Below are 14,102 nucleotides of genomic sequence, written 5' to 3' on the forward strand. Positions count from 1 at the left end.
TGCCAGCGCACCACTGTAGTGTGAAAGCCCTCGGGCTTTCCCACTACAAACAATGGTGCAGCTTTTTTAGGGTGGATTGCAGGCGCTATTTCTAACGCTATAGCGCCTGCAAAACGCCTTGGTGTGAAAGGGGTCTTAGTGTTACTATATTATATTCTATTATATATTATTATTTTTAGCATCAATATTATAATCAGTGTTATTATTATTCAGTAATATTACTGTAGTATTAATTATAATATGTATTATTATTATATTTAGTATCAATATTATAATAATTATATTATTATTATTACTACTGCATTCTTATATTATAATATGTATTATTGCTATATTTAGTATTATTATAATCAGTGTTATTATCAGTGGTGGTAGGTGCTCAATATTTTGGGGGAGGGGGATGGCAAGCAAACCTCCCCCCCTCACTCACACTACCGCCGCTGCTACCCCTCCTTTCCCAATGGTGGGGGACGGGAAGGCGGCCTTATCTTAGGAGATAATGAAGAGTAGGGCTGCTGCTCCACGCTCCAGCTGAAGGAAGAGCTGGGGTTTCTCCTGCTGGCCGAACAGACAGGCTTCTCATCCTTACGTGAACAGGAAGTGGGTCCTGAGACTCCCTGGCCAATCGGGTCTCAGGACCCACTTCCTGATTGGCCCGGGAGGAGAATCAGGAAGACAATGGCAAATATTAATTTGCTGTTGTCACACAACTTGGTGGGTTCAGGGTGCAGTGCTCTTTGCGCAGAGCCCACCCTTTTTTGAAGCCAATTAAAGCCTCAGGCTCTAATCACGTGCTTCAGAAAAAAAGAAAAACCCCCATTGGAATCCATGCGTCCCGCACCCTGCATGTAGATTAGGGGACAGGGAGCACTGATTAGGGGGGGCGCATACCTCCCAACTTTTTGAGATGGGAATGAGGGACACCTATCAGCAAAAGCATGCAGGCATAGGACACACCCCTTGCCACGGCCACTTAAAGGAGAATTGTACAGAAAAAGGAAGATTGGTTAAACCCACAAGTGCTTTTTTTTACCACTACTGTTCCTTTATTTCGGGTTTTGGAATTTACAAATGCAGCAATTTAGAAGTCAGATGAAAGGTTTAGTGCTGGAAAACACTTTTTGATAGATAAAAAGTGAATTTTATATACATCTATAGAGATCAGATCAAAATAAGGGACAAATGAGGAGGATAGAGGCACAGATGAACATTGCTCAAAATCAGGGACAGTCCCTCGAAATCAGGTAGGTTGATAGCTATGAAGGAGACGCCGCGGAGTCTGCACCCCTAATGGATGGGCTGCTTATTATATTCAGTATTATTATTATTATTGTTACTACTGTATTGTGTAATATTATCATATGTAGTATCAATATTATAATGAGTGTTATTAATATTATATTCAATATTATTATTGTAATCATCATTATTTGATTTGGCGATAGTAGTACCGGTTACCATGGTTACACGCAGTGTCTCTTATCGCTGTTCTGACACACATGCCTCTGCGATGAGACAGTCTCGGCTGTCACGTGGGCCCGTTCTCGGTCACGTGATCCCTCTCGGTTCGGCCTTCGCTTCCTTTACGGCTGCCGCAAAGCATCGCTGGTTGCAGCTATCGGAAGTGGGGTGAGTTCGGGTGGATTATTTACTGTTTGTGTTTTGTTTTTCTTTGTTATGTCCTGAGAGCGGCGGTCCGGGTTGATAACAATCCGTCCTGTCGTGCTGTGTATGGGAGGAGGAATCACACCCAGCCCGGGGAGTAGTGTGACCGTCCATGTCACCTTCCTGATGGCATTCCGACACAAGGCTTCATTTACAGTGACACTAAGCGATGATCTTATTCTCCAAATAAGGGAATAGGATTTTTATTTGGGGGTTACCTGGTTCTGACAGATTCACTTCTAGCCCAATTGTCATTTTTGCTAGAAAATGACTTTGTATCCTCACGTGTGGTGAGATCACTGTTTACATACGTGTGCGGGACCAACATATGTATTCACATCTGTGCGTAGGGACGGGGGCACTTTAATTGTTTTATATTTTTAAAACTTTTTTTTTTCTTACACTGTCTCTTTAAAAAAAACTTTTTTTTTTATTTATTTTTTATTTAAATCAACTTGATTTAAATTATAATATTTAAAGAGCAACTGTCATCTCTGTCCTGTGGCGACTGCTCCTCTGACCCGCTATTGACGCACCGACAGTCCCATTCACTTTAATGAGACGGCCGGTGATACGGCAGCGACACAACAAGGTGAGGGACGTGGTGGCAGCAGGTGAGTGGATGCCCGCTAGCAGACGCTGCCATGACGGATCTGAAATGATAGGTGCTCTTTAAATGGAATAACTCAATTCTTGTTAGAATCTTTGATATTTGCAAACAAAATTAAGGTTTCCTATTTAGAATAATAATCTGTCAGGTTATTAAAACGGCAATAGCAGAACCAATTCAATCATACATTTTGTAGTGCGTGTCGATTTGCAAAACAATGGGGTAAAGGAATATTCCTGAACTTTGTTACTGTGAAACTATGTGAATGCATCAATGCAGTGCATGTTATCTCAGCTTGCAGAGCTTGGATTCATTGAATGAATTGACCAAATATGTAAATCTTTCAGAATATACAGCCTAATGCTACATGACTAAGCTCCATTTCATGCTGAATAACTAAATTATTAATGTATCTTAAATCAAAAACCTATATTTTTGCTCCAAAGGCATTTTATTAAAACGAGTTTCATGAAAATAAAAAGAAATCTGAATAAAAAATTATAAAAAAACAAAACAAAAATCATTGACTTTTATCTACCCTGTTAACAACCCATTCAAGTGAATGTGGAAGCCCCACAACGGCGTGCAGTCGTTTGTCAGCAAAGATGGGGTTAATTAAAGAGGTTTGGGGGGCGTCGCATTTGTCAGTTGCCTGTGAAAAGTGGATTGCTTTTCAGAGGAGTGATGTCTTAAGCGAACGTCTAAGGCTTCATTCACATTTTGAATCACTGTGATTCTGCCTGCGATTTCAAATCGCGCTTTTAAAATGTCAAATCACACATCAGTGTGTTCAGGTGCCATTCATTTCATTGGCATTTAAAAATGCAGTCCCATTCTGCCGTGATGCATTTTTCACAGAAGTTCTGGAACTTTTTTGGGTGACGCGTCGCGTGATTTGTTGTGGCAGAATCTCACCGCATTTTTGGTCTTACACACTGCTCTGTGCATGCTACAAATCCCATAGTGCATCTTGGGAGTGAGCAATTATTTTATATTATGATTACTGATACTAGTGAATTTTATTGGTATAAGCAACAATTTTTACTGAATGAAACTGGTTCACTTATTAACTTTTGTTGTGATTAGCTGTGATTGGCCAAAGCTAATCACATGGTACAGATGGGCTGTGATTGGCCCTGTATGTACCATGTGATCACTGTGGCCAATCACAGCTCACAACACAATTGTATATGAAGGATGGCATGAAAGAGAGCCATCTATCGCTTACAATTGTCATGTGATCTGCTGTGATTGGTCACAGCGATCACATGGTAGTGGTAGTGGGCCAGTACAGTGCTCAGTCACTGGCTTTGTCCAGTGGACACAGCCAGTGACAGCTCACGCAGCCCGTTCTGGGATGTCCTGTCCAGAACAGCAGTGCTTCTGCCAGGCCATCACTGTACTATAGGCCAGACGGGAAGGTATTAAATAAGTACTCAAAGCGAACTTCCGCCTGGGTAGAAAAAGATGAAGTCAGCAACTACAAATACTGCAGGTGCTGACTTTTAATATATGGACACTTACCTGTCCAGGGAGCCCACTATGACGGCACCCGAAGACGACCCATCCCTCCGCTCTGGGTGCAGGCACCGGCATCCTTGTTTAGGGAAACAGGAAGTTCACAGCCTGTTTCCTACTGCGCATGCGTGAGTCGTGCTGCGTTTTCTGAACGATCCCTGCTGTTTTCTGGGACCTGTGTGCCTCCCAGAAGGCGGGGGGAGAGGGGCCGGACATTGCATGATTCGTCGCTCAAGATTGCGGCAATTTTTCCCCGGAAGTGGGAGCAGATACCTGGATTTGACTGGTATCTGCTCCCCCCTGAAAGGTGCCAAATGGGGCACCGGAGGGGGGTAGGAATCTAATCTGCAGAAGTTCCATTTCTGGGTGGAACTCCGCTTTAAAGTCCATTATTTTTCTTTTAAATGTAGCAGTGTCTTCCAAACTATCACACCGAAACCAAGGATTTCTAAGAAACCTTGCATTACATTTTGATGATATTGGAGACACATCCAGCAGTCTGTTGTTCACCATTTGCCTGAATGAATGACTTGAATAGCGCTGCAAATGCGAACTGGTCATTAGTACGAACCTCAGTGGAGACTGTACGTCCCATCATGCTTTGTGCCAGCTCATGCTTGCCCCTTCATTAAGAAAATTCAGCTTATGTGAAGATGCTGCCCTGTGCCCCACCTCCCCCAAAGAGAACCCATTGAAGACCCTCCTCCTTCCAGAGTTACTGCCAGTCATTTCCCTGGTAGAAGGAGCAGAGGCTGCCTGTCAGCGTCCACACACACGGGGGAACAGAACAAAATATTACAGCGCACACATACAAAAAAGGACATTTAAGTCCTGCAAGGCTATTTAAAACACATGAACATTTTCAAAAAATGGGGGGATTTGGTAACACCATTTGGCTATATGGTGCTTAAGCCCACTTACTGCTTCAAAGTACCCCTTTATCAGTGGGTCCTACACTATTCATAGAATGAAATATCCTGCTTCTCTGAACCATGGGAGAAATAAGACTCCTCCTATATCGCAGGTGGACACTTAGCCCCTGTACACACGGTCGGAGATTTTGACAACCAAATCCGTCGGATTTTGTCCGTTGGATCTTGTCCGAAACTGTTGCATACACACGGTCGGACTAAGTTGTCGAAAAATCCGATCATTCAGAACGTGATGATGTAATTTCGTTACGATGGGACTACGTTCAGGCTAGTAGCCAATAGCTTTGATGTAGGAATTCGATCTGAGCATGCATGGCACTTGGTCCGATCAAAATTCTCTACACATGAACGGAGTATGTCCGATCGAACCAGTTGGTTGGAAAATATTTCCAGCAAGTTGGAAAATTGGGTCCGACGGATATTCCGACGGAATCAGTCCGATGCATACCACACTGTCGGATTATCCGACAACACAGTCCGATAGGACACATTCCGACGGATTCTCCGACCGTGTGTACAGGGGCTAATAGGTGGTCATTTGTTTGTCAGACACCACAATGTACAGGAGACACCAGAGAGTAGGAAAGCTGGGTGCAGTGGTGATGGGACCTGCAGGAACAGGAGGCCCGCCACTGTTTAGCATTTTGACACTGCAAATTTTGCATGGTGTGTTGGATTTAAAAAAAAAAAAAAAAAAGATTGCACCTGGCATTCATTGCGAGAGTGTGCACTATGGCGCAACACAATAAAAAAATGAAAGGCAATCTGTGAAAAAAATAAGAGAGGCTGACATACAGTGGAGGTAAAGAAGCCCACAGCTGAAATTTAAAAGGTTTGCCTTTCTTCCAGTTTTATCCAGTCCCATCATCGATGCCTTTTCTTCTCTCTTTCTGGTTTAGGGGTCTGAAGCTGGGTACATATGGATCGAAATTTGTCCAGTTCAGCAGGGACCAGCTAAATTTTGATCTGTGTATAGCACTCCTTGTTCGCCAGGAGTCAATATTTTGATTGGCTCCTCTCACGATTCTCGCGGCGTATCATCTTTCACATTAAAAGGAAAAAAAATTGTGTTAACTTTACTGTTTCGTTTTTTATTTTTTTATTTATTGAAGTGTATTTTTTCCCCCAAAAAATTGCATTTGAAAGACTGTTGGGCAAATACAGTGTGACATAAAATATTGCAGCAATTGCCATTTTATTCTCTAGGGTCTCTGCTAAAATATATATATATATATAATGTATATGTTTGGGGGTTCCAAGTAATTTTCTAGCAAAAAATATCGTTTTTAACTTAAGAAAGAAGTGTCAGAAAAAGATTTAGACTTTAAGTGGTTAAACTTCCTGCATTTCCACTTGGTTGAAAGATTGGCAGACTGCCCAGATTATTTGTTTACACAAGAAGTTCTATCCCTTTGATCTAAGAAGTAAGCCTTAGTTACAATGTTTCAAGTTCTACACTTGGCAGATTGCTCCCGCCATCGGATACTGTCCGCCCTGTAATGCGCTTGCGCAGTACGGAGCAGAAGGATCTTCGGAAAATCTCAGAAGATGAACAGCGCCTGCGCCATGAGTGGAGGTGCTAGCCCCACCATCCAAGTGGACATAGGGCTGCAGATATTAGAGGGCCCCTCGCGATACACAGCGGACACTATCCGATGGGGGACACAATATGATAGGACACCGGGGATGTTTTCTTTTGACAGCTGAGTGAGCAGATAATTTCTCCACTTGTTTATATGAAAGAATTGCCTACTCTCAGCGGAAGAGATTGTCAGAGGGGTGAATCGAGATCGCGTTTTTTTTAATGATTAATCGTGCAGCTCTAGCTCCTGTCAAATGGAGCGGCTGGAAAACCTTCTTTGATTAGTGGCTTGCAGCCAATCGCACACAGAACCCCGGTATAGAACACCATGGAAGAGTTACTTATGGCTACAGAAATCCATCATATTAGTATCAAAAATTTAAAAATGTATTATATTAAAACAGGTTTGGCACAATCAGAGGCCAGTATCAAAAGAAGGAAAACGGCTTCACAATAATTGGCCAACAGCAAATCACAGTAGTGAATATCTCATCAAACACACAGACAAAGATATAATTATGATGATTTTTCATCTGACAACTTATCTGTGTGTTGTTTAATGGTGTCCGGATGTTTCTTTTTAATTGTTGCATATAACAATTAAAAAGAAAGGTTCCGGACGCCATTAAACAACACACAGATAAGTTGTCTGATGAAAAATCATCATAATTCTATCTGTAAAACAAAAAAGGGCAGCAGTAGCTGTATCAGTCAATGACATCTTAACCTGTGTGTGTCTCCAAGGAAAGATGGAGAGAGGAAGCCTAGCGTGGTAATGGGGGGGCTGGGATCCAAATCGCATCATCGGAGAAATAACCATAATGGCTTGGCCCTGGAATTAGGAAAAAAATATCAAATGGAAGTCCAATAAATGTAGCAGAATTAACATCTGAAAGGTCCTGGTACCAGTAACGGTACCATTTCTTTTCTATCTATCTTTCCTTGGAGACACACACGGGTTAAGATGTCACTGATCAATACAGCTATTGCTGTCCCCTTTTTATTTTTTTTATTTTTTTTTAAGATATAATTCTGATGATTTCTCATCTGTCAACTTATTTGTTTTGTTTAACGACGTCCGGATGTTTCTTTGTAATTGTTACATGTAATGTCTTGTGGCTGTGTGTTTGAGATATTCACTACTGTGATTTGTTGGCCAATTATTGTGAAGCTGTTTTCCTTCTTTTGATACTGGCCTCTGATTGTGCCAAACCTGTTTTAATATAATACATTTTGAATTTTTGATACTCTAATACAGTGATCATCAACCCTGTCCTCAGGGCCCACTAACAGGCCAGGTTTGCAAGATAACTGAAATACATCCCAGATGACTGTGATTGAAATACTGCTGCTCAGTGATTGCATTATTCTAGTCTGCATCTCCCCAAGGTAATACATAAAAGCCTGGCCTGTTAGGCTACTTTCACACTGGGGCATTGCGGGCGCTGGCGGTAAAGCGGCGCTATATTTAGCGGCACTTTACCGTAGTTTTAGCGGCGCAGTTTTCCGGCGCGGTAACGCCCGGAAAAGGGTTAAAACAGCCCACAAAGCGCCTTTGCAGGCGGGTTTGCAGCGCTGGCCAATTGGAAAGGGGCTTTAGGAGCGGTAAATACACCAACAGCGTCCAAGGATGCGGCTTGCAGGACCTCCAGGCTTTCCCACTGAAGAGACAGCAGCGGCTGTTTCAGGGCGCTTTGCAGACGCTATTTTTAGCACTGTATCGCCTGCAAAGCGCCCCAGTGTGAAAGGGGCCTTAGTGGGCCCTGAGGACAGGGCTGATGACCACTGCTCTAATGTGATCGATTTCTGTAGCCGAAGGAACTCTTCCCTGGTGTTCTATACCGAGTTTTGTATGTGATACATGCTCTTTTTAGTTAGTGTAACAGCACCATACATGGTGAATGATCTATGAGTGACCACTTCACTAGTTGAAGTGGACAATATGTGCCAAGTCTGTTTTTTTGTTTTCTTGCAGCCAATCGGCTGCAGTGCTGATCATTGTATTCTGCCAGCAGAGAGTGCCTGCTGTCCTGACGGGAGACCTTCCTCCATCTACTTTGCTTTTAAACAAAAAACCAAGCTGTGTGTCCCCAGGTTACTTGTAGAGTGAGTGCTCTCCGCCTGGGAGTTCATGTGATCGGCGATGAGATATTCGCAGGGTGAAGCTGTAAACAACGAGTCTTGTGACTACTTCCGAACTGTATGACAAGGAATGGTTGATCAGCTGCTGCCACAATTATTTGTCAAAGTGTTTTAGATAAAAATGATGAGGCTTAGCACAGCTTTAGGCCGGCTGGGTTGCTGCACTAAACATCCAGCAGTTTCCTTTGATGGAAATGGTAATCTACTCACCTGTGCAGTGGACTTTCCTCTTTTCCATCACTCCTCCAACATCTGATTTTTCTGGTAGTGTCTGTGTCACCCACCGTGTGCCGTGGTTCCTTCCTTCAAACAATTCATCACAACGGGACTCCTCGTGACAGAGGGTTCTGAGGAAGAAACCACAGCATGTAGTGGGGGGCACGGACCTCTGACACCCATGGAAGTGTTCAATGTGGAATAGTCTTGCAGAGGTGGCAGCATTGGAACATAGAGGAGGAAGGGGAAACCTAGAAAAGCTTCCTGGAGACTTTCAGCCTGATATTTAACATGGTATCTAAACCTGCCACACCTGGTGATTCTTCCTGTCCTAAGGTGACAACACTCACTCCACTATATCTATTAAGAAACGGTGTTGTCACCTTTTGGACAGAAGGTGTGTGAGGGCTACAGAACACCTCCCTCTTTTCTCCATAACATGAGTTCTTGTTGGGGTTTACATACACTGGAAAGGTTAACACCACCTTTGTTCAATGTTATAACCATATTTAGGGTGTGACACGGTGCAAAACTATGATGTCACCACCTGCACAACTGCATCATTCATTCACAGAGATTTGTGAATGTGTGAACTACAAGTCCTGTCTTCCACTGTGGCAGATGGACTTGTAGTTCTCAGTCGAGCACAAGTGTGGTGATGGCCACACTCGTAACCCATCGAAACTTTCTCCAGCTCTCCAACTGAAAGTTTTTACCTTGATATGGGCAGAGAGCTGCAGGAGCCTGGCATTGCATCCACCATCCACTGCTTATTCTAGTATTCTGGCAAGGTGTATATATATATATAGTGGACAGGGGATTCCTTTTAAAGTGGTTGTAAACCCTTACAAACCACTTTGAGCTACAGGTAAGCCTAGATTAAGGCTTACCTGTAGGTCCAAGCAATATCTCCTAAACCTATATGGTTTAGGAGATATTTGCCCGCACTGAGCGCGGCATTCTCCGCGACGGAGCTGCCACGTGTGTCGGCTCCCATGCGCATGCGCAGGATTGACGTCATCGTGGCTTCGCCGAATTACAGCGGCGGAGCTGCGAGACCCCACCAACAAGATGGATGCGGTGGACTACAGGGGACAGTGGTGACATCGCTGGCTCCTGTGTCAGGTAAGTGACACATAATGGGCTACTATGCGATGCATAGTAGTCCATTATGCTTTGCCTTTGCAGGGAATGAAAGAGGAAGTAAACTCATCAGGGTTTACTTCCTCTTTAATAGACCATGTAATTTTGTCCTGAATGGCAACGGTAACTGGTTCTCTTTGAGGGCCAGTTCACGCCACATGCAGTCCAGTGCGTTTTTATTTATTTTTTCTGCATCAAAAACTCATGGAAAGTATGTTCTATAGTTTTTAATGGCATAGTTCACACCAGTGCTTGCAGTTCCAGTGTGTTCCAGTAAAAAGTAGAATATGCTGCATGTTTCCTGCACTGGAACGCACACATATAGTTATTCAAAGCGGAGTTCCACCCAAAAATGGAACTTCCACTTTAAGGGAAGGTGACCCCCTGACATGCCACATTTGGCATGTTATTTTTTTGGGGGGGGGGGAGTCAGTAACTTTTTTTTTTCAGAGAGTCCCAGCTCCCACTTCCTCCCAGCACATCACGGCACCGGAAGGGAGATCACCTCTCCCCCCTCCCTCTCGGCAATCATCTGGGACAGGTCCCAGATGATTGCCTGGCCAGTCATGTCGAGTGGCGTTGCTTGTGCATGCTCAGCGGGTACCCGACACTGAAGCCACAGCCGGGCCACAGTGACAATGCCGGCGCCGAAGAGACGAGCGGGGCTTCGTACGCCCGCATTGCTGGACCCTGGAACAGGTAAGTGTCCAATTATTAAAAGTAAGTATTTGTAGCGGCTGACTTTTAATTTTTGTTTTTTAAGCAGAACTCCACTTTAAGGTTAAGAAAAAAAAGGGGGGGGGGATGCACTGGACTGCCCCTATAGCGCACCTGGAACGCATCCGGACTGCGTTTGTATGGTGTGAACTGGTCCTTCATTTTTAAACATTTTTGAGCTGCTATGTGTGTGGTAACTGTACATTTATCTTTTATAAATGACAGATTTATGTTCAAGCAGTTTATTACATAGCATTGCATGGGCATTCTGCAGCATGGCAGAGCTGCACAGATATCTGGAAGTAGAAGACCAATCACACTTGGCTCCTAACTTTTCTGTGTTGAACGTGGAGTACCGTATATACTCGAGTATAGGCCGACCCGAATATAAGCCGAGGCCCCCAATTTACCCCCAAAAAAACTGGCAAACTTATTGACTCGTGTATAAGCCGAGGGTGAGACATGCCTGTCCATCCCTGTGTGTGTGTCCGTCCATCCCTGTGTGTCCGTCCATCCCTGTGTGTCCGTCCATCCCTGTGTGTCCGTCCATCCATCCCTGTGTGTGTGTGTGTCCATCCGTCCATCCATCCCTGTGTGTGTGTGTGTCCATCCATCCATCCATCCCTGTGTGTGTGTGTGTCCATCCATCCATCCATCCCTGTGTGTGTGTGTGTGTCCATCCATCCATCCATCCCTGTGTGTGTGTGTGTCCATCCATCCATCCATCCCTGTGTGTGTGTCCATCCATCCATCCATCCCTGTGTGTGTGTGTGTCCATCCATCCATCCATCCCTGTGTGTGTGTGTCTCCATCCATCCATCCATCCATCCCTGTGTGTGTGTGTCTCCATCCATCCATCCCTGTGTGTGTGTGTGTGTGTGTCCAGCCTGCCTGTGTCCCGAGCCTCCGTCCCGTGCCTTGCCTCCGTCCCGTGCCGTGCCTTGCCTCCTTGCCTCCGTCCCGTGCCGTGCCTTGCCTCCTTGCCTCCGTCCCGTGTCGTGCCTTGCCTCCGTCCCGTCCCGTGCCGTGCCTTGCCTTGCCTCCGTCCCGTGCCTTGCCAGGATCGCCGCTCTTCGTCGGCGCCTCGGCGGCCATTCTAAAATTCAAAAGCCGCGCCTCCGCCTTCGCCTGTGATAGGCGGAACACTGAATTTCCCAGCAGCCTGTGTTCCGCCTATCACGGACATCGTCTCATCCTCGTCCGTAGTACGAGGATGAGCGGATGTCCGTGATAGGCGGAACACTGACTGCTGGGAAATTGAGTGTTCCGCCTATCACAGGCGGAGGCGGAGGCGCGGCTTTCGAATTGTAGTATGTCCGCCATCTGTCTGCTCGATACGCTGATCGAGCAGTCAGACGGCGATGACTCGAGTATAAGCCGAGGGGGGCACTTTCAGCCTCAAAAAAGAGGCTGAAAATCTCGGCTTATACTCGAGTATATACGGTAATAGATTTCCTTCACCTTCAGTTACTGACTTCTGATACAAGTATAGTATGTATTCTTTTTATAGTAAAGAAATATAGAGACTGGCTGTGATGACTTTCTGTCCTTGTCACTTTGAGTCACTGACCCAGAATAATCCTCCTGACATGGACTGCTGATTTACACCATCTGTATTCTTGTTCCAGGTCAGTGATTCAAAATACTGAAGCCTTATTCGCACGGCCTTCAAGAGTATTTAAGACCAAAACCAAAAATGTAATATATTACAGGTTACCAGCCCTTACATGCGGTGGCTGCATTCGTTTTCTTTTTTTAAGGCTTCTTTTTCCTTTATTTATACCTGGTTGACCAATAAACATTTTTTTTTTTTAAAGAGCCTTTTTTTTCTGACTTTCAAAGTAAAGGCATAATGTGTCTCTGGGGGGAGGGGGGTGTTAGATGGACTACCCGCAACAGTAGTTTTGTTTTGCTTTTGGGATAAAGGTTTTATATACCCAAAGCTGATCATTGTAAGCACCCCTGTCCAATGTTAAATGGTTTTTCTCATCCCTTTAACTGATACATCTGCAAAAGAGCTTGTTCTGTTGCACAGCACCAGCATTACTAGTAGCATCACCAGGTGAAGAAGGCAAACCCCAAAAAAGAAAACTAATGCAGCAATCTTACTTAAGAATTGGTATGCTGAACTAATAAATCTTTTTGCTTTTGGTTTTTATACTGCTTAAAATAGTTAGGGGTACTTACAACAGAAGTATGGGTTGTTATTTTTTTTTTAATTGTACCTGCCTAGGTGGATGCAGCATCAGTCCCCCACCGACTCTAAGGCTGAGAACTCAGTTCTCAGTGAGGAGAGAGCAGTTGGAGCACTAGACCGAAGAGGGGGGCTGGAGAAGCTTAGCTGGTGCCGATCCAGGCTCCTGAGTGGATCCCGATCATATGGTTGTGATCTTTCCCCAGCCTGGACTGGCTCTGTGATGTCAGCTGACAGTGGGCTTCAACCTGCTGTCTGCTGAAAAAGGGTCACAGGGGTGCAGAATGAAGTGCACTCCTATGATCCCCAGGGGAAGTACGGCCAAACGAGCTTTGGACGTACTTCTCCTTTAAGTAAATTGATGCAAGGTGTGGTCAAAAGCATAGTCCAAAGTTTGAAGTATCAGCAGCACATCATAGTAGCAGGATATTTAGGGGCTGGCTGAAAAAAGGGTCCTTGTTTTTTTGATTTTTGATGATGGAAAAAAATGTCCTGCTGTTTGTACTGTTACTATAGTGTGCTGGCATTGCTTCATACTTGGGACACAGAGCCTTTCACACAAGGACTGACGGTTCAGACATCCATTTCACGTATTCAGCAGAGTGCTGCATTTTCTGCTTTCTGTTGCCAGATGTGTACTGTAGATGTCTAACTGCAGTTTTCATCTCATATTGTTAATTTGAGGTGCATTCTCTACGAACTTACCAAATACATGGATCAGATCATTTTGCCCATTGTCTTTATATAATGGGTGAACTATAGCTACAAGTTTCATGTTTTGGGTGACCTGCAACCAGTAGCTCACTGGCCCCTCCATTTTTTTCTGTACATATTGAGAGATACCTGTTTACTTAAAGCATAACTCCGGGGGAAAATTTTTTTCCATGCCCTTGTTGCTGGTCTCCTACCTTCCTAGACTATGCTATTCGTCGTCTTCTGAATTCTGTAGTTCCCCTGTAATACCCTGCTGATCTTGAAGAAAAAATGTTAATCCCCCTCTGATTTCCTGATTGTAAGACCGCTGGCTGCTATTCTTCCTTTACTCCCAGCCAGCGGTCTTGGCACTTCCCAGTTGTAGTTCTCTATAGCAAGCAGGGACTTATCTATCATCCCCACTTGCTGTAGTGGGCGGAGGGGTCTCACAGCCCCTGGTCTGTACCACCCATGGAAGTGGTTTTCTCTCCTTCCTTCCTCCTCCCTTCCTCTTCCCTCCTCCCTTCCTCTTCCCTCCTCCCTTCCTCTTCCCTCCTCCCTTCCTCTTCCCTCCTCCCTTCCTCTTCCCTCCTCCCTTCCTCTTCCCTCCTCCCTTCCTCTTCCCTCCTCCCTTCTCCTTCTCCTCCTTCTTCCCTTCTCCTCCTTCTTCCCTTCTCCTCCTTCTTCCCT

At 44.7% G+C, this 14,102-nt stretch overlaps 1 protein-coding gene across 1 annotated transcript in view; it reads left to right on the top strand.

The window, feature by feature from the left end:
- The first annotated feature begins 1,502 nt into the window (after window positions 1-1,502).
- GOLGA7 (golgin A7) overlaps window positions 1,503-14,102 on the top strand; it is a 40,029-nt gene continuing 27,429 nt past the window's right edge. Inside the window, exon 1 of the mRNA XM_077469710.1 lies at window positions 1,503-1,629. Coding sequence (XP_077325836.1) covers window positions 1,511-1,629 — 119 coding nt within the window. The 5' untranslated portion in view covers window positions 1,503-1,510. The remainder of the gene's footprint in view (window positions 1,630-14,102) is intronic.

The sequence above is a fragment of the Lithobates pipiens genome, unplaced genomic scaffold, assembly GCF_037356315.1.
Source record: "Lithobates pipiens isolate NorthernLeopardFrog02 unplaced genomic scaffold, aLitPip1_a1.2 Scaffold_8, whole genome shotgun sequence".
Lineage (NCBI taxonomy): Eukaryota > Metazoa > Chordata > Amphibia > Anura > Ranidae > Lithobates > Lithobates pipiens.